The 23,655-nt window shown below is 53.9% G+C and overlaps 1 protein-coding gene across 9 annotated transcripts in view; it reads left to right on the top strand.

The window, feature by feature from the left end:
- RGS3 (regulator of G protein signaling 3) overlaps window positions 1-22,539 on the top strand; it is a 115,760-nt gene extending 93,221 nt beyond the window's left edge. For 7 of the 9 annotated variants that reach the window (XM_025050444.1, XM_025050443.1, XM_025050446.1 and 4 more), the window contains 6 exons: window positions 8,303-9,262; window positions 16,741-16,805; window positions 19,427-19,528; window positions 19,934-19,995; window positions 20,642-20,808; window positions 21,571-21,756. In XM_025050444.1, coding sequence (XP_024906212.1) covers window positions 8,303-9,262; window positions 16,741-16,805; window positions 19,427-19,528; window positions 19,934-19,995; window positions 20,642-20,808; window positions 21,571-21,756 — 1,542 coding nt within the window. Of the gene's footprint in view, window positions 1-8,302; window positions 9,263-16,740; window positions 16,806-19,144; window positions 19,164-19,426; window positions 19,529-19,933; window positions 19,996-20,641; window positions 20,809-21,570 lie in introns of those variants that run through there. The other 2 variants (XM_006917110.2, XM_025050448.1) reach the window with 2 other exon arrangements.
- Window positions 22,540-23,655: the final 1,116 nt, after the last annotated feature.

Below are 23,655 nucleotides of genomic sequence, written 5' to 3'. Positions count from 1 at the left end.
TCTTTCCCTCTTCCCCTATCTTTTTCGCCATTTCCCCACCACCACTTCTAGCTCCATCTTCCCTATCTTTACAGCACCAAGTTCACACGGCTTTAAGGGCAAAGTCCAAATTCCTTAATATATCCATGCTTCTGCTCCATGGAACCACCTACGCGTCTTTGAATGTTCCATGCTCTCTCAGGCTTCAGCCTGGATATCTTCCCTCATCGCTTTCCCCATTACCTCCTCCAAGAGCCATCGCGGTCTTTCCTGCTGCCTCTGTGCTTCCATAGCCCCCTGGGCGGTGGTGGGTGGGTGGGAGATGCCTTGGCCCTTGACCTGGTTCTACCTAGTGCCTTCAGTGAAGGGAATGTGTCTTGGCTCCATTGCCCGCACAGGCCCTGCCTCATGGCTGGGGCTCGGTAGGTATTTGCTGAGTAACTCTAGGGGTGGGGGTGAGTAAGCCAGAGACTCAATCCCAATGAGCCGAAGCAGGTCCTGCCCAGGGCCATGAGAGCAGGGCAGGCCAGGCATTGGCAGGAGAGCAGAGCCCTCTAGCCAGGACATCCCAGGGATCATTTAGCTGGGCTCCAAGGGATGAGCAGGAAATGGGCTTGAGGAGGTAGGGATAATAGGTAAATTTTCTCTCAAGCAGAAAAAGAGGGTACCAGGTGGGAAGGCATATGGTAGAGCCTGCAGGTGAACTAGTTCCTGAGCAGAGAGCCCAGGGCGGGTCAGGTGCTCTCCTTCTGACAGAGGCGTCAGTCACCACAGGGACAGGAAGAGGCTGGGGGAAACCCCTGCTTTCAGCTTTCATGCCTTTCAGATGAGAAGAGAGCTGGAGGTATGAAGGGGGTCTCCGGGGCTGTGCGGTGGGGGGCAGGGACTATGAGTCGAGCCCCAGCACCCCTCTCCCACCCTCGATGCAGTGAAGCAGTGGATGAGTCCCTGGAGAAGAAGGGGCTTGGCGAGGTGGTGACAGAGCTTAGTTCTGGAAACCCAGTACTTGGGAGCTGCCTCCTCCTGCCCAGTGAGAGGCTGGGCATCTGGGAGGGTGTTGGGCATCTGGGAGGGTGCTGGGCATCTCAGCAGGCTCCAAAAGCCAGGCCTGGGGGTATGTCCTTCTGGCTCAGCCGCATGGTAGTGCCCAGAGTAGGGAAGGCTTCTAAGAGGAGTTTCCTCTCTTCTCTTGCCTCAGGGCTTCCTCTTCCCTGCGTGTTGGCTTTGCCCTGAGAGTTTCTCAACTGGGTGAGCTGCTTCTCCTCTGAGCCTCAGTGCTGCTTTCTGCTGAATGAGTATTCTCCCTGCTGTGGAGTGTCATGCTCCCGAGCCCCTGAGAGACCCTTGAGTTTTTGTGCTATCCTTTCGGGACAGAGAATTTTCGGTCTGCAGTCCAGTTCCTTCTTCTTCTCGCTCGGCCTGCAGTGGGCCCTCTGTTTCTAGGGAGCACGAATGCGTAGCTGACTCCAGCAGGCTTGCCAGCCCCCCATCCTGGGACGAGGGCTGCTGAGGTCATGCCTCTTCTCATGGGCTTCCCGTTACAGAGGGAGCAGTGTCCCACACTAGGTTCTGGTCTGGATTCTGTCCAGATACTGTAGTGTGACCTTGGGCATGTCACTTACCTTCTCTGGGCCTTACCTCATCCGTTAACTGGGGCTGCTCCCCAGAATTATCTGGAGAGTCAGAAAAAAATCAACACGCCTGGGCCTTACTCTTAGGGAATCTCATCCAGCAGGTCTGGAACAGGGCCCAAACAGAGATATTTTTTAAATGCTTCACAGGTGTTTCTACAATGTTCCTCTCTGCTGAGAACCAATAGTCTGGATCAGTCTTTTCTAACTTTAATGTGTAAATTAATCACCTGGGATCTTGGTAAAACGCAGATTCTGATCCAAGAAGTGTGGCTTGAGGCCTACAATTCTGTATTTCATATGAACTCCCAGTGCTTCTGCTGCTGGTTCATGGGCCACACTTTAAATAGAAAGAGTCTAGATGGTCCTTTGAAGTCCATTGGATTGCCCATCCATCCATTCATCTATCCACCCATCCATCCATTTATTCATTCATCAAACGCTTAAGATGGGGAGTGGTGAGAGATGAGCCTACAGGGAGGACAGAGCCCAGAGTCTCTCAGGGCGATAGAATCTGTACTTTATCTGGATGGCACTGGAGAGCTGTGTCAGATTTTAAACAGAAGAGTGACAGGGTCAGATTTGCACATAGACGTCTCCCCTGGCACCGTGCAGAGAGATTTAGATGGCTGCTGGGAGGTCGGCATGAGTCCCGGTGGGAGATGATGGTTGTCTGGAGGGAGGTGGTGGTAGTGAAGATGGAGAGAGTGGAAAAATTATTATTTTTTTAAAAATAATCTTTATTTTTTAGAGCAGTTTCAGGGATTGAGAGGAAAGTACAGAGAGTTCCCGTATGCTCCTTGGCCCCACACATGCGTAACCTCTTTCAGTGGAATGATTCTTAAGCTTTGACGAGGGACGATTGGGAGGATTTGGTGATTGGCTAGCAGGGGAGAAGGGAAGGGAAAGGGAAGGAGAATGATACTCAGGTCCTCGGCCTGGGCAGCTGGTGGTGGCATCATTGATACAGAGACTCTGAGAGGAGGAAGGGCCTTCGCGGAAGACCACACGTTCAGTTTGGGCACGCTGAGTTGGGGGCAGCGACGGGATATCCAGAGGGAGGTCTCCATCTCTGTGGCTGGGTGTCTCTGTGGCTGGTTAGCACCCTATCCGTTCCACCAGGTGCTAACCTTCCTGGCTCAGGGCTTTTGCATCTGCTGTTTCCTCCCGGCCCAGTGAGCGGATTTCGGGCTGGGTGTCGTTCCTCGGGGTGGCCTTTGCCACACGCCCCTTTCTTCTCTCTCACAGTACCTGATGGTTTTCCTTCATGTGATGATCACAGTTCATATGCATTACACGTTCCTGTGGGCGACAGCTTGGTTCACGTCAGTCCTTCCTCTCCAGCCCGTAAGCTCTCCAGGGCAGGGATTGTCTTACTCATTCCTCTGTATGTGCACCTTGCCTAGAACACTGTTTGGGAGCAGCACTGTCCCACGAGAGCTTGACGAATACCTGCTGATGGGACTGGTCTCAGGAGGCAGGTCCGGGCTGGCAGCGAGGACTGGGTGTTGTCAGCGGGCAGATGGTGCAGCTGGTGATTGTAGCCTGGGGAGTGGACGGGTGCCTGAGAAAGCACGCAGGACTGAAACGACAGGGGATGGGTTCCAATGAACAGGCAGTGACGGAGTGGAGAAGGGGTCATCGGATCTCTCAGAAGAAATCCAGGGAGAGCGATGTCAAAGCTAAGATACACTGCGGTGGTCGTGGCTGCCATTTTCTGGAGAGCTTCGTGTGCCAGCGCGGTGACGAGCTCTGGGTGTACGTCAGCCCAGTCACTCCTACCACAATACTGTGAGGAGCTATACTAACCCCGTGTTATGGCTGAGGAAACTGAGGCCCAGAGGGGTTACACCGGAGGTCACCCAGCCAGTAAGTGTGAAGTCAGGATGAGTACCCAGAGCTGGCAGCCTGACGCAGGGTGCGGCTCCAGCCTCTGGATGTCAAGAAGCCAGGCCGAAGGAGCTTTGTCACCACTAAGATGGGGGTGCCTCGGGTCAGCTGAGCAGCTGAGGTTCCTGGAAGCCAGCATTGAGCCAAGGACGTAGAAACCAGACCCAGAGCATGCCAAACTTGAAGGAGCAACTCATCTCAAAAGTCGAGCCGAGAGGCCAAATGCTGGGCTGGAATCCTAATAGCCCCTTCCTTTCTCCAAGGATTTCCAGTTCACAGAGCACTTTTCTGTCCTTTCTCAGACTTAATCCCCTTAGCTCTCTGGGACAGCGGTCAGGAGGCCTCCTCACCCCATTTTATGGCAGGGAAAACCAGAAGCGCTGGCCTGGGAAATGATGGAGTGGGGATTCCAGCCCGGGTCTTCTGGCTTAATGTCCAGGGCTCTTTCTGTGAAATCCTAGCTGTGTAAGAGCCACCCTGAGATGGAGGCAAACCCAAGTTCACACCCCCTTCAGGCCTCGTGCAGGAAGTGGTTTTGAGGGCATATACGGAGCCGGGCATGTGTGGTAGATATGATGAATCATCTCAGAGTGAGAGCTGCAGGTTGATTCTGGGGTCAGCTGACCAGGCTCCACATTTAGTAGCTGTGTGACATTGGTTAGGTCACTTCTCGCAGCCCACTGCCACTCTCAACCCCAAAAGCAGGTGGGGGTCTGGGGCTGATGAGACAGAGCTGGTGTGAGTAGGCACTCTGGTGTCATACTTGCCACCCTTCCCCAGCCTGTTCCGAGCCCCGGATTGGATTGGGGAAAGGATTTGATTAGATCCTAAACAGCAGCTCCATTTAGAGGGCCTGGTTCATTTCCTGTGTGCTTCTAGTAGGCGAGACATGGACAGAATTAACCTTGGTCCAGCCAAGCCAAAGAAGTGATGGATGGGACAGACTCTCCGCAGGAGCGGGCAGCCACACCAGTGACTCTCGATCCAAGGCCCTGGGCGAGCAGGCTGGTCTTTCTGGGGTGCCTTGGCTGGATTCTTGTTACCCCAATCAGTTGCAACAGCTGCCTCCTGGGTATGCCCAGCCGCCTGTTCTTCATCAGAGCATTCACCAAACTTGTTAAAAACAATTGTCTAAACTCTGCTTTTTTTCTGCTCAGCCGAGGGCAAGGATTATGTCTCACTTGTCCTCGGCTATCCCCCAGGGCCTCACTCAGTGCCTGGAGAATGAATAAACACATGTATGTGCGCATGCATGCATGTCCCAGTCCCCGCCCCCCCGCCCCGCTCATACCGTCCCGAGCAGTTGTCATGTAACATGGCTCTGTAAATGTCATTCCTTTGCTCACAGGACAATTCTATGCCTAGCATCTGTTGTGTGACATAGTCTCATCTTTGTCTCTTCTGTGCTAATTCTTTCACATGCCACCCCTCCAACCAGACTTCTGAGGTTTCCTGCATTTGCTCCACAGGTCCCCCGCTTCCCCCCGCCCTGCAACGCTTCTACCCCCAGTTCTTACAGGGGGAACTCCAGCCTGACTAAACCTGCCTGAGCAGCCTGTCCAGGAGCACAGGACAGAACCAATGAATCCTGGTCCTTGTTTGTTAGCGTCTACTTGTGTGCGATGGGCCCAGGTTTGGTAGTGCTCAGCCTGCTCCCCCTCCCTCTATACCCTTGGGGTCCCCAAACACTCATGCATAAGGGAGCAGGGAGAGACCCTTGGCCAGGAGACATGACTTCTAATACTGAATCACCCTCCGATTTCTTAGGTAATTCCCTTAGCCTCTGGGACCTCAGTTTCCCCATCTTGATAATAAGACTAGACTGATAATAGCCACAATTTCATCAAATGCATCTCCTGGGCCAGGCCCTGTGGGGACTCACTCCTGTGAGTCCAGTGTGATATCATGGCTCTGTATCTCCGAGAGGTTGGGAGGCTCAGCCAGAGTTGCCCAGCTGGAAAGTGACACCACAAGGGGCAAAGCCAAATTCTGACTTTGACGTCCAAGCACCAAACTGCTGGGCCCTCTGAGAGCCCTGCAGTCCTTGGCGGTTTCTCAGCTGCCCCAGGCAGGGGCCCTCTGGGGACAGAGGCACTTCCCCTCCCTGCTTTGTTTGGTTTGGCCTCAGTTTAGGGCGAGATTGGCAGAGGCAGGCTGACTTGCATTTCTGGTTTTGGGTCTGTTGCTGCACTTTCCCGAAGGGTGGGCGGGCTCAGACAGGCAGCAGTCACAGTTGGGACAGGCCTGGGCCCCACCCTCACCTCCCAGGAAAGGGGAAATGCATGGGGTCCCCTCTTGGGGCCACTCTGTGCCATGCCCTGAGGGCACCAGTTGCTGTTTCCTTCCGTTGGTCCGTTCAGGTGGGGGTGAGCGAACGCAGGGCACCAGGGAGCTGGCTCAGCAGCTTGTTTTTCTTGATGGAGAACGCTCCCTGGCGGGTGGGGCCAAGGGCAGGGATCTGGGCCGCTCTGGGGACTGAAATCAGAAGTAGGCTTGTGAAGAAGGAAAGAAAGTCCTGCGGCTCAAGGCTCTAACCCCAGCCCCTCTGATCTGTGCCTTTGGGCAGGTCCCTAGGTCACCATCCAGGCTGGGCCAGCCGTCTTTCTGTCAGTTCAGTGGAGGGTCTGTCCGCCCTGGGAGCAGCCTGATGAGGTGATGCATAGCCCTTAGTTTCCAGATGAGATTTCTGCATTGGGAGGCCTGGTATCACAGTCGTCAACTTTGATTCTGGGCGTCCGGCCGAGTTTACGTCTAAGGGTCTGTGAGAAAGGTGTGCCACTGTTTGAGGTCCAAGCTCTCAGCATTTCCCTCTAGATCCATTCTTTAAGTCACCACCATCGTCCCATTGAGAGCTTTATACTTTCTGTGGTATGTTCTCCTGGTTGTCACTTGGGCACGTTGGTTGTTGCATTGACTAGGTGGGGACCTTGGGGCGCAGGGGGGTTTCGTGACTGCCTCTGCCTGGTCCTCCCGTGTGAGTCCAGGTCGGCACCTGCCCCTTTATGGGCTCAGCCTCCCCATCTGTGCAATGGGGACTCGAGATGACTGATGTTTCAGAATCTGAGGCTGTGAGGTCCGAGGGCTCCTGGGCGGTGTCATCTCCCAGCTGCAGGTGGGATTTCCAGGGCAAGGAGTCGCATGGGCTGAGTGGGTAGCTGTCTTTGGCTGTGCCTAGTAACCGGGCCCTGGCATCATCCTAGAGTCCTCTGAGGCTTCCCCTTCCTTGCTCAGCCACCCTCTCTACTGAGGAGGCGGGGACTTTCACTTTCATGCTCCTAGGCGGTGGCTCTTACCCACACTGTGCTTTCACATCCGCTCTGGTGCTCCCAGATGCCAGTGTGACCCATGACACGTGTGTGTGGCACTCTGCAGCTGCCCTGAGCCATGGCTGGCTGCTTACTCCCAGATGTGAGGTCTGGCTGGGGCTTGGCTGGCATAGACTCCTGAGGGCTAAACGGGTTTCTCAGCTTCCGGCCGAGGCTTTTAGTCTCTGGGTAGCTGTGCAGTAGTGGATAAGTCATGGCCCTTTGGCTCAGCTTTCTCATCTGTCAAATGGACATTAAGAGTCTCTACAGCAAGAGCTCTTAACCTATGTTCTGGGGGCATGTGCTCCTGAAATTCTTGGCGTGTGTGTATGTGTGTGTGTGTGTGTGTGTGTGTGTGTGTGTGTGTCTGTGTGTCTGTGTATTTATGCACACACATTCTCATGTGTCTGTACAGTTCCTGGGTGTATATAGTGTCTTTTTCATTAGTTCTAGTTGGTTATGGTCTCTTCATGGACGAAACCTGAGCTCTAAATAGTTGTAGCAACAATAAGTCCTTGACTCTGATGAGAGGCCCAGGCCAGGCCCGAGACCTGCTTCCTCTGTGTAGCTGTGGCCCTGTGGACACTCCTGACCTTCGCTGAGCCCCGGTCTTCATGAGATGTATCTGCTTTTCAGACTTCATCAAGGACACTATTCTTCCCTTTGCAAATGAAACGTGTAGGAACCCGGCAAAAACTCTGAGGGTTCTAAGGGTTATGTGCAAGGCAGAAAAATGCTTTCTTTATTGTGTGTGGAACTTTTGAGGTTCCTCCAAACATAGTTTAAAAGTCACTGGGTGGATGATCCCTCAATGAGATTCCATGTGTCTGTGACATCTGTTTAGTCCAGATGTGGGCAATATTTTGAAGTTACGGTTTCATTCCAGTTTACTAGTTTCAAAACGATACTTAAACGTTGAGAGCAAATTCTTATTTGAATGACTCACTAGGAATTAAAAAAAGCAACAACTTTGGTTCAGGTAGAAGATATCTTTTGGCTGGTTCTAAGATTCTCCTGCTTAGTGATCGCTCTGGCTTAGGGCTTGGTTTGGTTCTGGTCCATGAAGGCAGAAACTTCCTGGTCCTCCTCTACTGGTAGAGGTGACCTACAGAAGGACCATGACACTTGTCTTAGAGGGCCGTTGGGAAGATTATGTAATAATCAGGGTTTAATCTGGCATTGCCCTAGTGTACAGTAGCAGCCCGATAATGGTGGTTTCCTCTCCCTCTTCTCCCTTAAATGACCAACCATGTTTGTGATGGGGCAGAAGTTTCAAGCAAAGAGATGAGGCTGGGACCCCTTATATAGCTAAGCCAAAGGGGCTTTAGATTTCCATCTGGTGCTTTGCCTTTCAGACTGTGGGGTGCAGGGTTCAGGCTGTGGGGTTCAGGCCACGTCTGATTTTGTTTCAGCCTGTGTAACGTCGGCTGGTGCACAGTACCTAGCATCTCACAGCCTCCTCTTCTGAACTTTTTTTGTTTTCTCTTTGTTTTCCAGATGTTTGAGTCAGAAGGAAATGAGAAGACGGAGATGCCCTTGGAGGAAGGGAAGGGGCCAGGTGCTGAGGACCCCCCACCCAGCAAGGACCCCTCTCCTGGCCAGGAGCCTCCTCCAGGACAAGATCTGCCACCCAACAAGGACCCCTCTTCTCTCCCGGAACCTTCCCCTGGCCAAGAATCTCCATCCAGCAAAGACTCACCTTCCTCTAAGGAACCGCTTCCAGGCCGAGAACTCTCCCCAAGCAAGGACTCCCCATCAAGCCAGGAACCCCCTGCATCCCCAGCCCTCCCTCCCTCCCAGGACCTTCCTGCTAGGCAAGAACCCCCTCCAAGCCAAGACCTCCCTGCTACCCAGGACCCCACTGCCCAGGACCTTCCGCCATGTCAAGACTTGCCCCCCAGCCAGGCCCCGCTGCCAGCTGAGCCCCTTGCTGAAGAGACCACAAGCTCTGGGGACCCACCAGCAGCCACTGGGGACCTGCCTGTGGCCTCCAGGCCGACCTTTGTGATCCCCGAGGTCCGGCTAGATAGTGCCTACAGCCAGGTGGCAGGGGCGGGCGGGGGTAGTTCAGGCGATGAGGGGGATGCAGAAGAGGCTGAGGAGGGAGATGAGGGGGACGAGGGGGAGGAAGATGAGGACGAAGACACGAGTGATGACAACTATGGAGAGCGCGGCGAGGCCAAGCGCAGCAGCATGATCGAGACAGGCCAGGGCGCGGAGGGCGGCCTCTCGCTTCGCGTGCAGAACTCGCTGCGGCGCCGGACACACAGCGAGGGCAGCCTGCTGCAGGAGCCCCGCGGGCCCTGCTTCGCCTCCGACACCACCCTGCACTGCTCCGATGGGGAGGGTGCCACGTCCCCTTGGCCCATGCCTTCACCCCGCACCCTCAAGAAGGAGCTGGGCCGCAATGGCGGCTCCATGCACCACCTGTCCCTCTTCTTCACGGGCCACAGGAAGGTAAGAAGGCCAAGGGCGCAGGGGTGGTGCGTGCATGAGATGCCGGAGTGGGGATGGGCGCAGGAGCCACAGGGAAGAAGCGGTCATTTTATCTCCTGTTCTCTTCTAAGCCTTTTAATGGGCTCTTCCAATGAGCCTTCTGCCCACTTGACAGAGGACAAAACTGAGGCTCGGAGGGACCCAGAAGGCAGAAGCTGGACTTAAACTCGTGACTTTATGACTCCAGATGCTGTGTTCTTACAGCTCCATCGTGCTGGGGGTCCCCACAGGAAGCAGAACAGGCGCGGCTGAGCCCAGGACACTGTGTATATGTGGATCTAGAAGATCCGAGATAGTAGCTAGAGAAAGAGTTACGGTTTAGACTTGGTCCAGGCCTAGCCAGACTAGAAATCCGTCAGCCAACCACAATGACAATACATATTTATTCTGTGCTGGCATTAGTCTCGGCAATTCATATTAACTCATGAATTCTCGCAACAGCCCTATGACGCAGATACCGTTGTTGTTCCCTACAGACGAGGAAACCGAGGCACTGAGAACTTATCTCACTTGCAGCAGGTCGCACAGTTTATAAATGTCGGAACCAGAATTAGAATCAGGCTCCAGGACTAGAGCTCTTCACCACCATGCTATTTGCCTCTCGCAAATATTTATAAATAGAGGAGTAACTGTTTATTGATTTCTTGCTGTGTGCCAGGCTCTGTGCTCTGTGCTCTGTGCCACAGCAGGGGCCCCAGAAAAGTGCGAGACTGATCTCAGCCTCAGAAGAGCGAGTTATCTGTGTGGGCCAGCAAGGCGGCCTAACGGTGCAATGATTGCACCATGTCCTTGAAGCTTATTAGCCAGCTTGAGTCTGGGTTCTGTCTTTTACTTACTGTGTGGCCTTGGGTGAGTCACTCAGCTCTGCTTAGTGTCCTTCTCTGAAAAGCAGAGATTGATCGCACTCATGTCCTAGGGTGGCCGAGGATGAATGGGAAGAGTCTGGGGCCCGATGATGTTAGTGCAGGCCCCAGGCAAATGCTGTTGAGACGCTAACAGCCAGTGCAGTGCAAGGTGTCGTTATGGCAGCTGTCGTGAGGCTGGACAGGTAGGAGTGGTCAGTGGTCAGTGACCCTCAGAGACATGGGAGTTCAGGGAAGAGAGACCCGAGGGCCTAGGCCATCAGAGAAGGCTTCTGGAGAAAGATGCCTCTTAGCCTGGCTTTGAAGGTTGAGCAGGTTTGGAATAAACAGAGAGGATGAGGCAGGCATTCTGTGAGAGAGGACATGACCTGGACAAAACTGTCCACAGAAGCCAGTTCAGCTAAAGCAGGAGATTCCTCAAATGCAGGGACGGCAGACACATGGCGCTCCTGCTGCTCTTCCTGCTGCCAGGCCTGCGGCAGATGTGACTCACGGATTCCAGCACGCTTCTCCGTCGCGTTGGGACATGGCCTCAGAAACCTTAGCTTCTCAGCCACTAGCACCTTGGCACTTGGGAGAAAACCTGCGGAAGGGTGGTGGGGCCCCAAAGCCAGGCTGGGGTCCTCAAGAAAAGGGCCTTAAACTTTGGGTCTAGGAATGGGAAGGAACCGGGACCAGGTATCCATTTCCTCATCTGTAAATATATGTGGTTCTTAAACTTCGATGTGCTCCAAAGTCACCAGGAGTTGGTTAGTAATACACAGCTTTCCAAGTCTCCAACCCCAGACTTTTGAAATCAGAATTTCCAGGGAGTGGTGCCCAGACTCTGCATTTTAAACAAGCCCCACAGGAATGTGATGTTTCTCATAGTTTGAGTATCACCACCTTAGGCCATTTCTTGATGTAGCTGTCACAGGAGAGAGTCCAGACCTCTGTCCTACCAAGGTGAGGCCTCGGGCTGACCCTACTTTTCTCTGAAGGGTGGCTGAAGTCCAGGGCCTCTCCACCTGCTTTAGGCACCCCAATCCTGATCCACCCACCAGAACCTTCCGAGTTCTTTCCCCTCCCCCCTTGCTCCAATCCGAATATTTATATACAAATAAGTTCACACATTCATGCTTACACTTTTAGTTCCTCAAATTAGTTGACCTCAGATCCTATTTGGGGGCACATAGTTCCGCCTGGGAGTCCAGCAGGGGAAGGCCAGCTTTCTCCTGTATCAGCTTCCTCCTTTGGGTGCCCAAAGTTCCCGCTGACATCCTGTCCTCCCCCGCCTTTTTCTGGCCTGTCTCTTCCTTTCTTGGATTTGAGTCACTGAGCTGGCAGGGCCTCAGAAGCTGTCCCCAGCCCTGAGGTGGCTACTCTTCTGTGTGGCTTATACTTACCAGGCCTCGAGTCCATCATCAGTCATAGGCTGCTCCCTCCAGCCAGCTAACCTACCCTTGTCAAGGAAAGTAAGTTCTAGGCTGGACAAGCACGCTAGTCTTGGTCTATGCCTCACTGGCATTGGGCCTGGGGCAAGTCCTTGCCTCTCTCTGAGCCTCGGTTTCCTCATCAGTGAAATGGATAGGATAATAACACGTCCTTTGTAGTGTTGCTGGGCAGATTAAATAACCCCACTTGGATAGAGTGTTTTGGGCAGTACTTGGCACTCAGCTCCATTGATGGGAATCATATTGAGGACGAGGAAGAGGATAACAACAGTAAGAAGGGGAACAGTGACCCCAGCATTCACAACCAGTGCCTCCAGCTCGCTTTCCTAGCCTTCACTACGCTGCTGCAAGGAGGGCCCAGCCATACTGGTCTCACAGTGGGGAGCCTGAGGCCAAGGGAGAAGTGTTTTGTTCCAAGCCACACAGAGTATGCCTCACCCTTGTCTAGTTCTCTCTGGCTCTGCTCCAGACCCTGCATACCTCATGCCAGTGAGGGGCAGAGGATGGAGACTGGCAGCTGGGGAGGCACATGGGAGGGACAGCCGATGCCGACAGGCAGTGCCAGGCAAAGGGTGAAGAGTAGGGGGCTGAAGTCTTTAGGCTGTGGAGTCAGACAGACCGGGGTTCAAGTCTCTGCTCTTTCTTCTCCTTTCTGGTCCTGAGACCTTGGCCAAGTTACATCTTTCTCTGGGCGTCAGTTTTCTCTAATGAAGTGGGGAGGATCGAATCTGCATGGAGTTGTTCAGCAATCAAGAAGGTTGCAGTATAGGGGAAGCTCCGTGCCTCGGGCACTGATCCTGTGAGGACATGAAACCCAGGAGGACGGGACAGAGCTGGTGTGGCCTTGGGTTGGTCATTGTGCTGCTGTGTAGCTAAGCTGAGGCTGCCCAGAACCCAAGTTGCCTGTCACAGGGTAATAGTCGCTACGATGCCCCTCCTCCAACCTGTCATCCTGCCCTCTTGTTCACGGAGTGATTTCTACTGTGAGTACCAGTATCCGAACCAGACAGACCTCAGAGATGGTCTGCTGGGCCATGGTCATCTTACAGACAGGCTGCCTGAGGTCCAGAGAGGAGAAGACTCCCCCAAAGTTATCTGTGAGTCGTGCCCTGGCTCTGGCTCCTTGTGCTGAGTTGTCTCACAGTGCCCTCTGCTGCCAGACCCCCACCTTGCCGGCTGTTCCCTGGAGGCCGTGCAGGGTGGACCCACAGGCCTGCATCTGCCATTTTCCTGGGAGCCAGGGAAGCCTGAGACTAGAGACTGTCAGTGTCTGGGCCCAGGATGATGCCATTGAATTCCACTCGGGCCTGGCTCAGCCCAGAGTCAGGTCATTCTTTGATAGTGAGGAGACAGAGGCTGGGGCTCCTCCCTGGCCATTCTTCCTTCTCCCCTCCTTCAGGGGACTGGCTTGGCAGCAGACGGTGCCAACCTTCCGCATAGGCTGGAGGGTCAGACAAGAGGGCACCTAAGATGCCTTCTAGCTCCAAGGTGTGATAACACCTTCTGGCCTCCTATTTAAGAAAAGCCAAAAGAAAACATTGTGCCCTATGTCTAAACAAATAAGTGTAGAGTTTAGATCCAGTGTTTCTACAAGGTTCCATGGGGCCTGCCAGGCTGGGCTGGTCAGAGAGCAGCCAGGCTTGGCCACGTGGCTCCAGAAGTCAGGTCACAACCAAGAGGTGAGACCCTGCTCACAGGATAGTTTTCAGTCAAGGGTGGGCTCTGCAGCCAGGCCTGAAACTCTCTGCTCTTTGCCAGCTCGGAGCCCAGGCAAGTAACTGAACTGCTCTGGGCCTCAGTTCCCTCAGCTGTAAACTGGGGAAATCACAGCAAACAGCTCTTGGAATTGCTGCGAGGATTAAATTAGGGAGAGTCTGTTATGACACTTTAGCTCAGTGCCTGGCACATGTGAACACTCAACAAATAACAGCAGCAACCACAATGGCTAGTAGTTACGGACGTGCACGAGCACTTAATCCACACAACAGCACTTTGAGGTGGGTCTCATTATCATCCTCATTTTGCATATAAAGAAACCGAGGCACAGAGAGGAGATGCAACTTGGCTATGTTCTGTTAGCTAATAAGTGACTGAGCTGGGATTCAAATCCAGGCAGTTTAGAATCTACAGTCTTAACCACCACTATGATTATAGTTCTAATTACAATAAAAATTATAATTATTATTCCAAGAAGCAGTGAGTTCCCAGTCCCTGGAGGTGGCAGGGTGGGGCTGAGCAGGCCCCAAGGAGTGCTGCTTGGAGTAGAGGGAGGGCTGAGTGGTTTGGGGCTGGCCTCCATTTATGCGTGTGCCTGTGTGTGCACGTACACACACGTCTTTACAACCATTTACCGCTATCCACATAGCGGTAGGGATTGTAGGGAGCAAATAGGGAGGAGAGTCCCTCTGTGCTGGGCCTGGGGCAGGCCTCGCTGTAGCCCCTGGAGAGAGGAGCCTTTGGAGACACTTTGGGGCTAGAAATCAGAACCCCGACTTTCCATCTTCATTTCTTCATTTTCTGCGTCCCCCTCCCCCTCCCCACTCCTCACCTTGGTACCTGAGTTTCCCTGACTGCTCTGGGGGCTGCTGACTCCCAGGGCTCGAGCTGCCTGGCGCCCCTATCAGGCTGCCTGGCATGAAGGGCCCCTGCCGAAGATGACCCTCTCCCAGCAGTGGAAGGAAGAGCCCATTTCCCAGCAGTGCAGAAGCTGGGGGTGGAGGGCGGGTGGGAGTGGTCCCCAGGCCCATTGTGTGGGCCCGATAAAGTACGGAAGCTGAGGTTAGAATGGGAGGAAGCCCAGCCACCAGAGCCCTTTCCCACGGGTGGGGGCTTAGGCACTGCCGAGCCAGGCCGGCGTGACCACAGCCCGTATGGCAATGGAATGGGCAACGAACACCGGCAGCCCCTGGTGACCGAGGGTGCCCTGTGCGGGGGCTGGGCCTTGGGGGCCCAGACTTTTCCCTGGTGAATCTTCCAACAGTGGGGTGTGTCGTTATCATCACGCCTATGCTAGAACTAAAGAAGCTGAAGCTGAGAGGCTGAGAAGCGCTTCCAAAGAAGAAGGATCTCTACCCAGGCCTGGCTGCAAATCGAGCTCCGGAATCACACACCACAGAATGGGCGTGTGCCTGTGTGTGCACGTACACACACGTGTTTACAACCTTGGTGGGGCAGCATTCTCAGGAAGGAGGCGGCATTTCCCCTGAGTCTTTCACTGAAAACATTCAAAATGTGTCTGTCCTGTCCTTGCATTTGAGTAGCAGCATCCTCTGGCGGAGGAACACAGCTTGAATTCAGACAGACCTAGATTCCAGCTCTCAGTTAAACGCTGGGTATCCTTGGGCAAGTAACTTAACTTCTCCGAGCCTCTGTTTACTTTATGGACTGCTCTGAAGACTTCTGAGATAGTATCTGGATAATGCTCATTCTGAGGTCTGGCCTATAGTACAAGTTTTATAAATGATGCTATACTTTATCTTTCTATTTGTTAGTCCAGCCAGCCAGCCACTTGGGCTAGTAGCTCCCCCTGCTGGCTATATCGGGATTACTTTTCTTTCCAGAATTCAGAACAAGTATTTTAAGGCTTAGCCCGTTTTCTTTATTTTACGAATGAGGAAACTGAGGCAGGGGCTCACGAGGAGTCAGAGCTGAGATCCACACCTGGTGGCTTTCTGCCTTGTCTTGGGACATAGTGTCCAAGCCCATCCATCCCTGAGCTCTAGTTCCTCTGCCTTTCAGAGCATTTCCTGGGCTCCTGCTCAGGGGCGGGTGGCATAGTTGGGGCTCTGGGTTTCCCCCTGAAAGAGGACAGACAAGCGTAGGCAGAGCAAGGGAGGCAGGGCAGCCCCAGCAGAGACGGTGGGAGTCTGGAGTGGTCTGGAAGAGAGGAAGTGGAGGGCTGGGGGCAGGTGGAGACTGGGGAAAGGAAGAGAAGGCATTCCAGCAAGGGGGCACAGCATAGGCGAAGGCAAGGAAATGGGGTGAAGGGAGTGGAATCTGTGGGCTGCAATGGAGCACGTAGGGGATAAAGTTTCAGGCTTTGAATCGAGCAATGAGGGCCTCAAGATGCATTTTTCCCAGTCTGCTTTCCTTCTCGCTTGATTCATTTATTCCTTTGACACGTATTTATTAAGCTCCTAATGTGTACCAGGCCCATGAAAGTGACTCAGACAGAGGTAAAGACAGACAGAGGCCTTGCTCTTGGGCACTCGTTGTCCAGTGGAGGAGACAGATTTGGAACAAGCCATTTTGGGTGTAGTGGGAACCTCAAAAGGGGTGAAGGGGACACAACCTTGGTCTAGGGGTCAGGGAGGGCCTCACAGATGAGGAGGCATTTAAGCAGGTCTTTCTTAAGGTCTAGATTTTTCCTGAGGCTGGGTCTTAGGAGGAAAGGGAGATGGGAGAGTCACAAAGCCATCCCTCTTGGAAGGAATAGCACATGCAAAGGCCTGCGCCGAGAGGACAAGTGGGTAAAGACATTCTGTTTGGTTGGAGGGCATGTCATCGAGGTTGCTGGAGAGGTGACTGAAGGAGTTGCAACTGATGTTAATATGGAATTTTCTGCACGTATCGTAAGATGATAGACTCTGTACATCATGTTATGGTGTTTGGACCTTTTCCCAGGGGCACTAGGGAGCCATGGAAAGTTTTAAGGCAAGAGAAGTCTTCTCAGGCCCGTGTAATAGTTCACTTTACATACTGCTGACCAATGCAAGGTCTCTTTCAAACCTCAGTATCCTGAGTTAGTCATTATGATTTCCATTTTGAGATTAAGGAATAGAGGCTCTCAGAGAGGAACGGGGATCGGGCCAAGTGACACAGCAGAACCCTGACTAAAGCCCTGCTCTCTGGCCGGCCCTACTGCTTGTGGTGATGCCTCTGCCATGAGTGCTGTGTCCCTGGCTCTTCCCTAGCAAGCTAGGTCCTGAGCGCACTAGGAGGAGACCCCTTCGGGTAGAGGCTTTGCCGTGTCAGCTGCACTCCGTGGGTAGTTTCCAGTAGTGGTTTTTTTTGTTCTGTGAGAGGTAGGAGCGTTGGGCGTGGGGAGACGGTTTGTAGGAGCTGTTGGGTCCTGGAGCCTCTCTTTGCTCAGGCAGCAGTCTCCGGATACCCAGGCTGCAACGTGTCTGTCTTTTCTCTGCAGATGAGCGGGTCCGACATGGTTGGGGATGATGACGAAGGATCTCGGAAGAGAAAGAGCAAAAACCTGTATGTTCGAAAGATCCATGATCCTCATCCTTGTGGTCGGGGACGCTCCCTGCACCCCTCTTCCTTCTTTGCCCTTGGGCTTGTCTCCCCTCCAGGGGTATAGGCGGGGAAAGTGCTATCCTCGGTCCTACCCCAGACAGATACCAGTGAACAGGAGGACCTTGGGACTTAGCGGTGGCTTCAGGGTGGGGTCACCAGGGTCCTGAGCATCTGGCACTGCCCTCAGCATCCACGCAGCGTGAGGCAGTGTGCTGATTCAGTACCTGGAAGCCACAGGGATCCAAGCAGAGGCAACCAGCCAGGTTGCCCTGGCCTACACCCAACCTCTGAGCCAAACAGTGGCCGAGTGACCTCAATAGGTTCTTTGCTCTCAGAAAAGGCTGAACAGACAGTTCCTAGTGTTCCCCTTTCTCCTCCTGAGCTCTTGAATGCTAACGGTCTCTGGCATTGCCAGGAGGGGGCGCTGCTGGCTCAGATAGTGTATCTCCTACCCCGCAAGCCATTCTGGCCACACTCAGGGCCCCCGTACACTTCCGTTTCGGAGGTTTGTTAGAGGTACCAATTAACAGGGTGTGTGGAGAATCTCCTTGGGTCTCCTTGTACCCCCAGGCTCTGGAGACTGCAGAGAGAGAGAGACTGGAAGGAGGAGACAGTAGGGCCCGTGGAACTCCCTTCCCTCCAGGTCCTGTAGAGCCCACCATTATGCACAAACTGGACCTGGGAGAGGAGAACAGGGATCCTTCCCAGATGCCTCGCGCAACCTTCCCTGGCCTTGACCTTAGCCAGGATCCACTGCGCTAGAAACTCTCTCTCCCAGCTCCCCTGCCCTCTCTAGTTTTCTGCGGCAACTACAGGCTTCTCTCTGCAGCCAGGAACGATCATACTTTCCCGGAAGGTGAAACACACAAACAAAAAAAGTCCTTCGCACCAGCCACCTGGTTCAGGCCAGAGCTGCCGTGATGGCACTCCCAGGGGTGGAGCAGTGGGGGACAGTGGAGGGCCACCCCAGGGATCTCTGAGGGTCCCTATCGTCACCCAGAGGGCTGCCAATCCCTGGACTCCTGAGCCTTATCTCATTGGCTCGGCACCTGCTAGAGCAGGGTCTCCATCCCTGGGCAGCTGCCCCAGACCCTACGGACACGTGTGGGACTCAATCCTAAACCCCAGCGCTTTTGCCCCAGGCACTGCGCTAAAAGCTTTCTGTGCCTTTTCTCCTTGCCTGGAAACAACCGCAGCAGATGGTGGGTACTTTTATCATCCCTGGTTAACAGATGAGAAAACTTGACATTCAGCCGAGGTTAGGTAACTCGACAAAGGGCATGCAGTTAGGAACTGCTAAAGCTAGGATTTTAACCTGAAGCTGTCTGGCACCAGAGTCTCACTCTTAACACTTACTGGGTACTAACTACTTCCCTCGGTGACACAGGGTGTCCCATAGGTCATAGTGCATTTGAAGCTTGAATAACTACAGAAGCATCAATGCTACAGACTTACAAAATGCATTTGAAAGTTGAGTTATTTGATTCTCTTTTATACTTACTTAGCTTTGTGATTTTGCTCATACATTTAAAATTTTTGGTTTTAGTCAGCATTTTTCATCTTTAATCAGAAGGCTGGAGACCAAACATTTTTTCAAAATTTATTATTCAAAACTCTTAAAACTAAATGTGCCTTAAAAATTTAATAATTCAACTTTCAAAAGATGTTTTTTGAATGTTTATAGGATTTGTACTTCTGAAGTTATTTAAGCTTAAAATTGTACTAAAACTTCTAAGGTATTCTTCAGGTGCATGGATGGAAGTCTCCAAAGCCAGTGATCGAGGCTGAGGGGCCAGCTGGCAGGAGCTGTTCTCGGGGAGGTGGCGAGGGTAGGGGGTCTAGGGATGAGGGAGGGGATGTGAACAGGAGCCTTCGATTTTTAGATTTTTAACCCCTTTCCTGCCATCACCTTTGCTGCATGCTGAAATCTCAGCAAAGCTAAAAATAGTTCTTGGCTAAAAATAGCCAGTCCTGCCACCCTGTGTACAGAGCCTTCTTCCCTCCCTCCTTTCTTCCCTCCCAGCAATTTGCTGACTTGTTTTCTCCTCCTTCCCCTGGTGCTGTCATGGTAACGGGGGAGGCCAGTCACAAATAACTGGGTCTGGCTTCCTGCCTGGGCCAGCCCCAGAGGCCACCCCTTACAGACACATGCCCCTTTCACGGGATCCCTGTCTGGGTTGGCCAGGAGGTATATTTTTTTTTCACTCCCTGTCCTGGTCCCTCCCATTTCCTGGCTCCTCCTGTCTGAGTCCCAGCCCAGCCTATGCCTGGGTGTCCAGTCCTCCGCCTGGGATCTCAGTGACTGCTCAGCTGCAGCCGGTACCGTTGCTGCCCGCCTTCCGCCCGGTCGGGGTGGGAGACAGGAGCCCAGGGGTGCTTCCTGCATACCTTCCCGGGCCCCAGGGTGGGGCGGCCCTGCAGAGATGCTCCGAGGCATGTACCTCACGCGCAATGGGAACCTACAGAGGCGACACACAATGAAGGAGTAGGTGCCCCTCGTCGCAGTCCGCGGCCTCCCTGCCCTGAATTTTCAGGGGTGAGTGCCAGGCTGACCGACTCTCTTCTCTGCTTCTGTCCCCCAGAGCCAAGGACATGAAGAACAAGCTGGGTATCTTCAGGCGGCGGAACGAGTCCCCCGGGGCCCAGCCAGCGGGCAAGGCAGACAAAGTGATGAAGTCATTCAAGTAGGTCTTCCTGAGCACCCCGGGAACCTTCAGGCACTCACTGGTCCCCAGGGGGACAGGGCTGGCGGTAGGGTTAAGGGATAAGGGGTGCTGCTGGCTTGATCCAGCTCAGGATTGGATGGAGGCCCTCATAGAGGGAGCCTGGTATCTGCAAGCAGCAGCCTTCGGAGGGGGGAACAGCTGCTCTGGGAAAGCCTGCCAGGTAGGGGTGGAGGTGGAGGCTATAAGTGATGCTGGCCCCAAGAAAGGGGGTGGGCCCCCCTCCTGGGTTCCCCCATTTGAGCTCAGCCACTGCCTCGGCCAAGGGCAGCTGAGGGAGGCTGCTGAGACCTAGCCACCTCACTTTCCCAGAGCCTCTTGGTGTCTTCCCTGTGCCCTCACTGTCCCATTTGCCTCCCTACTTAGGCCCACCTCAGAGGAAGCCCTCAAGTGGGGCGAGTCCTTGGAGAAGCTGCTGCTTCACAAATGTAAGTCGGGGCCAGCGGGCCCGTTCTTCCTCCTCGTGTGCTTTCTCTCTCTCTCTCCTACTCTCCTCTCCCAGACCAGGGAGTACGACTGGTCCGGGAAGGGTCGTCTTCATCCTCATTTTCTTCCCTGAGCCTAGTCAAGTGTCCCTGCTGTTGGATGAAGCTGAGCCCAGGCTGAGGCCCTTGGTTTGCCTTGGAGCCGGCTTCTGCCAGCCCCTCCCTGTCCATGGGAGCTGGCACTGCCTGCCTGCTAGAGGCCGTTGGGACCTGTGTGCTCAGACCCATGTTCCCAGAATAACGATAAACATTCCCATGAACTGAGGACTTAACGCTGGGCCAAATGTGCCCACCATCTCATGGGCAGGATCCCCTCTGATCCTCACAGGGATCCAGGAGACAGGCTGATGATCCCCATTTTACAGATGAGGAAACTGAGGCACAGATAGGAAGAGATCTGGCCAAAGCCCACAAAGAGGCAATGGGAGGGGTGTGACCTCACTCCAGGGCCGCTGGCTCTTGGGAACAGGTTATCTTACTAAGCTCCCGTCGTCTGTACCCTAAAAGCTCCGGGAGGGTAAGCTGGGGGTCATGAGGGCCAGATGGGCTTGTTCTGCCTCTCACCCAAGGTCTGGTCTTCTCCTCACAGATGGGCTAGCGGTGTTCCAGGCCTTCCTTCGCACTGAATTTAGTGAGGAGAACCTGGAATTCTGGCTGGCATGCGAGGACTTCAAGAAGGTCAAGTCACAGTCCAAGATGGCAGCCAAGGCCAAGAAGATCTTTGCCGAATATATCGCAATCCAGGCGTGCAAGGAGGTAAGACCTTTGGCTGGGTCTTCAGGCCCTTGTCCCTGTGCCCAGTAGCCTCAGTGATTGGTGGTGCATGGCAGCCTCAAGGAGGAGCTCAGGAAGGGGAGTAGCCAGAGTGAATCTTAGAGGCTATGTGCCCAGGGTGGAAAGGAAGCAAGCTGGGGCCTTGGGAAGAGCTGAATTCCACTGATAACGAAAAGGGCCTGTTGAGGTGCTAATCTCTTTATGAATGTGCTCTCATATTTAACCCTCATGACAACCTGTAAAATAGGTTTTATTATCTTCATTTTTAAAATGAGGAAGGTTTCAGAGAGTCTAATCATAGTAGCTAACATCTATTGAGTGCTCACTGGGCATAGGTGCTGTGTGCAAAGTCACAGGGATGATCTATTGATTTAATCCCTGTCTATTTAATATGGTTGATTTTGCTTAATTTGTACGACTCTTTGAAGAATGTACTGTTATTCCTAATCTATAGATGACACAAGCGAGGCTCAGAGCACTTACACGATTTGCTCAAAGCTGCACGCCTGGGTTCAGCACTACTGAGATTTGAACCAAGGCACCACCTAGAGGTGGTGTTTTCAGGCCCTACAATAAGTGACCAAGCCAGGACTTGAGTCTGCTGGCCTGAGGGCCTCCACTCTGAATCTTAAGATGTAGAGCAGAAGGGCTTGGAGGCGAGAGACTTGGATAGGTCCTGCCCCCACCCCTAGTCCCCAGGGTCGACCCCCTGCAGCCCTGACCTTGCTGCCTCTGCCCTTGCAGGTAAACCTGGACTCATACACACGGGAACACACCAAGGACAACCTGCAGAGCGTCACTCGGGGTTGCTTCGATCTGGCGCAAAAACGCATCTTCGGGCTCATGGAAAAGGACTCGTACCCACGCTTCCTCCGCTCAGACCTCTACCTGGACCTCATTAACCAGAAGAAGATGAGTCCTCCGCTTTAGGGGCCGCTGGGATAGAGCTCAGCATTCACACCAGGCGGGCTGGGCCCCCTCCCACGTCTCCCTCTCCCCTGCAACAGAGGGGGCAGCAAAGCCCCCGGAGGCTGCGTCTCCGGGCAGACAGATGGACATTTGGATGAGAGGCCTGGACCGGCAGAGGTTCAGGCCATTGGAGGAGAGAAGGACCGGCCCCGCTGGGTCCCCACTGCCCCGGTACGAGGGGGCCCAAGGGCCCCGGCAGGTCAGGGGCCCTGGCTGAGCCGGATCTGGAGCTGCTGCTCCCTGCTGCGGAGACCTTGCGTTGACCAAGTTCCTTAAAGAACTGGCTGGTGGGACAGGGGCAAGGGCCGGGCTCTGGGGCGCTCCAGGGGCGCCGCTGGGGCTCGCGGCTCAGACCCCGGCCTCGAGTTTTATTTATTTAAACAGTAGTAAGATGCTTGGCACGTCGTCCTATAATAGGAAACCTTTGCCTCATCAGTTTTCCTAATTTACAAGTGCAATATTTTAACCAACGCCTTGTGAACAGCCACCTTGCAGAGAAGGTGGACATCGTTTTCTAGTTTCAGGAGATTTGCTGGTCCCAGGCACTAGTGGCAGGCAGCTGGGCCTTCTGGACTGATGAGGCCTGGAGGGGTGGGTGCTGCAGTCCGACCTCGCATGGAAATCCGGCACCCCCGAGTGAGGTGTCCCTCAGGAGCTCTGGGAAAGCATGATACCCTCAGACCACACAGCAGCCGATTTCTGGAGCAAATAAAAGGCCTGTGTTACTTCTCGTTCTTGACCCTTTCTGTGCGTTCCTGGTTTGAGGCTTTCCAGGGTGGGAAGGGTTGCTGGTTCTGCTGTTGGTCCAGCTTTTCCTCTCCAGTCATCACCTGCCTCCCATCCCGGAGCCTCCCTAGATGGGACACTCTGGCGAGAGCTGCTCCCTTGACAACCGCTGCCTCTGTGCCAGGTGTACTGCCATGCCTGTTCCATTTATCCTCTCATCTCAGCAAGCCCGGGAGGCGGGGTTATCCCCATTTTACAAGTGAAGAGAGTGGAGCACAGGCAGGTAAGGTGAGTTGTCCAAGGTCACACAGCTGGCAAGTGGCAGAGACAGGGTTCAGCCTAAGTCCGACTGGATCTCTGTCTTCTACCAGCTACGTGACAGAATCCTAACTTGGCCACTAACTGGCTATGTGACCTTCAGCAAGTTCCTTCACCTCTTTGTCCTTCCATGCCCTGAGATTCTAGTGCAACTTGCAGGTGGCACAGGAATGATTGGTAGATGTGGACGGGGCCAAAATCTGGCAGGGGATTGGCTCCAGAAGGGCAGGCTCACGGAGGCCTTTAGGACAGAAGGAGCAGCTGGGGACATGATGGGGTAGGGTTCACAGACAGTTCCTCTGTGGCTCTGGGGAAGGATTCTCCCTCTGTTCCTAACAGGAGATGCAGATGTAGGAAAGGCCTGGTCCAAGGCCACAGGTGAGGGCAGGCCCTGGACCACTTTTCTGGAGGGTGGAAGAGAGCCCAGAACCCAGGCCAGGCTGACACCAAAGCTGCTCCTGATGATTATGCATGCAACCTGCCAGGGACCGGGGCCAGGGGCCAGGGCATCGCCTGGAGTGGGGACTGGCTTAGCTGGGCTGACTTAGACAAAGCTGGATAGAGTTTGTGCAAGAGGGGCTGGGCCCCATTTCCTTGAATCTTATTCGCTGCCTGGGGTCCTGGGTTCAGGTCTGCCCACTGGGGCCTTGAAGATGCAGAGGACATGGGCTGTGCAGCCACTCTCCCCCCTGCTTCCCTTCGCTGATCTCCGGTGAGCAAAGCTACTGCCATGTTCCCTTACAAGGAGAGCATCAGAAATGGTGGTCTCTGGAGGCCTAACCTGGGGCCAGGCATACAGTAGGTGCTCAGTACATG

Source organism: Pteropus alecto, unplaced genomic scaffold (genome assembly GCF_000325575.1).
Source record: "Pteropus alecto unplaced genomic scaffold, ASM32557v1 scaffold226, whole genome shotgun sequence".
Lineage (NCBI taxonomy): Eukaryota > Metazoa > Chordata > Mammalia > Chiroptera > Pteropodidae > Pteropus > Pteropus alecto.
The sequence above is the reverse complement of the archived record's forward strand: the minus strand, read 5'-3'. Positions and strand labels throughout refer to the sequence as shown.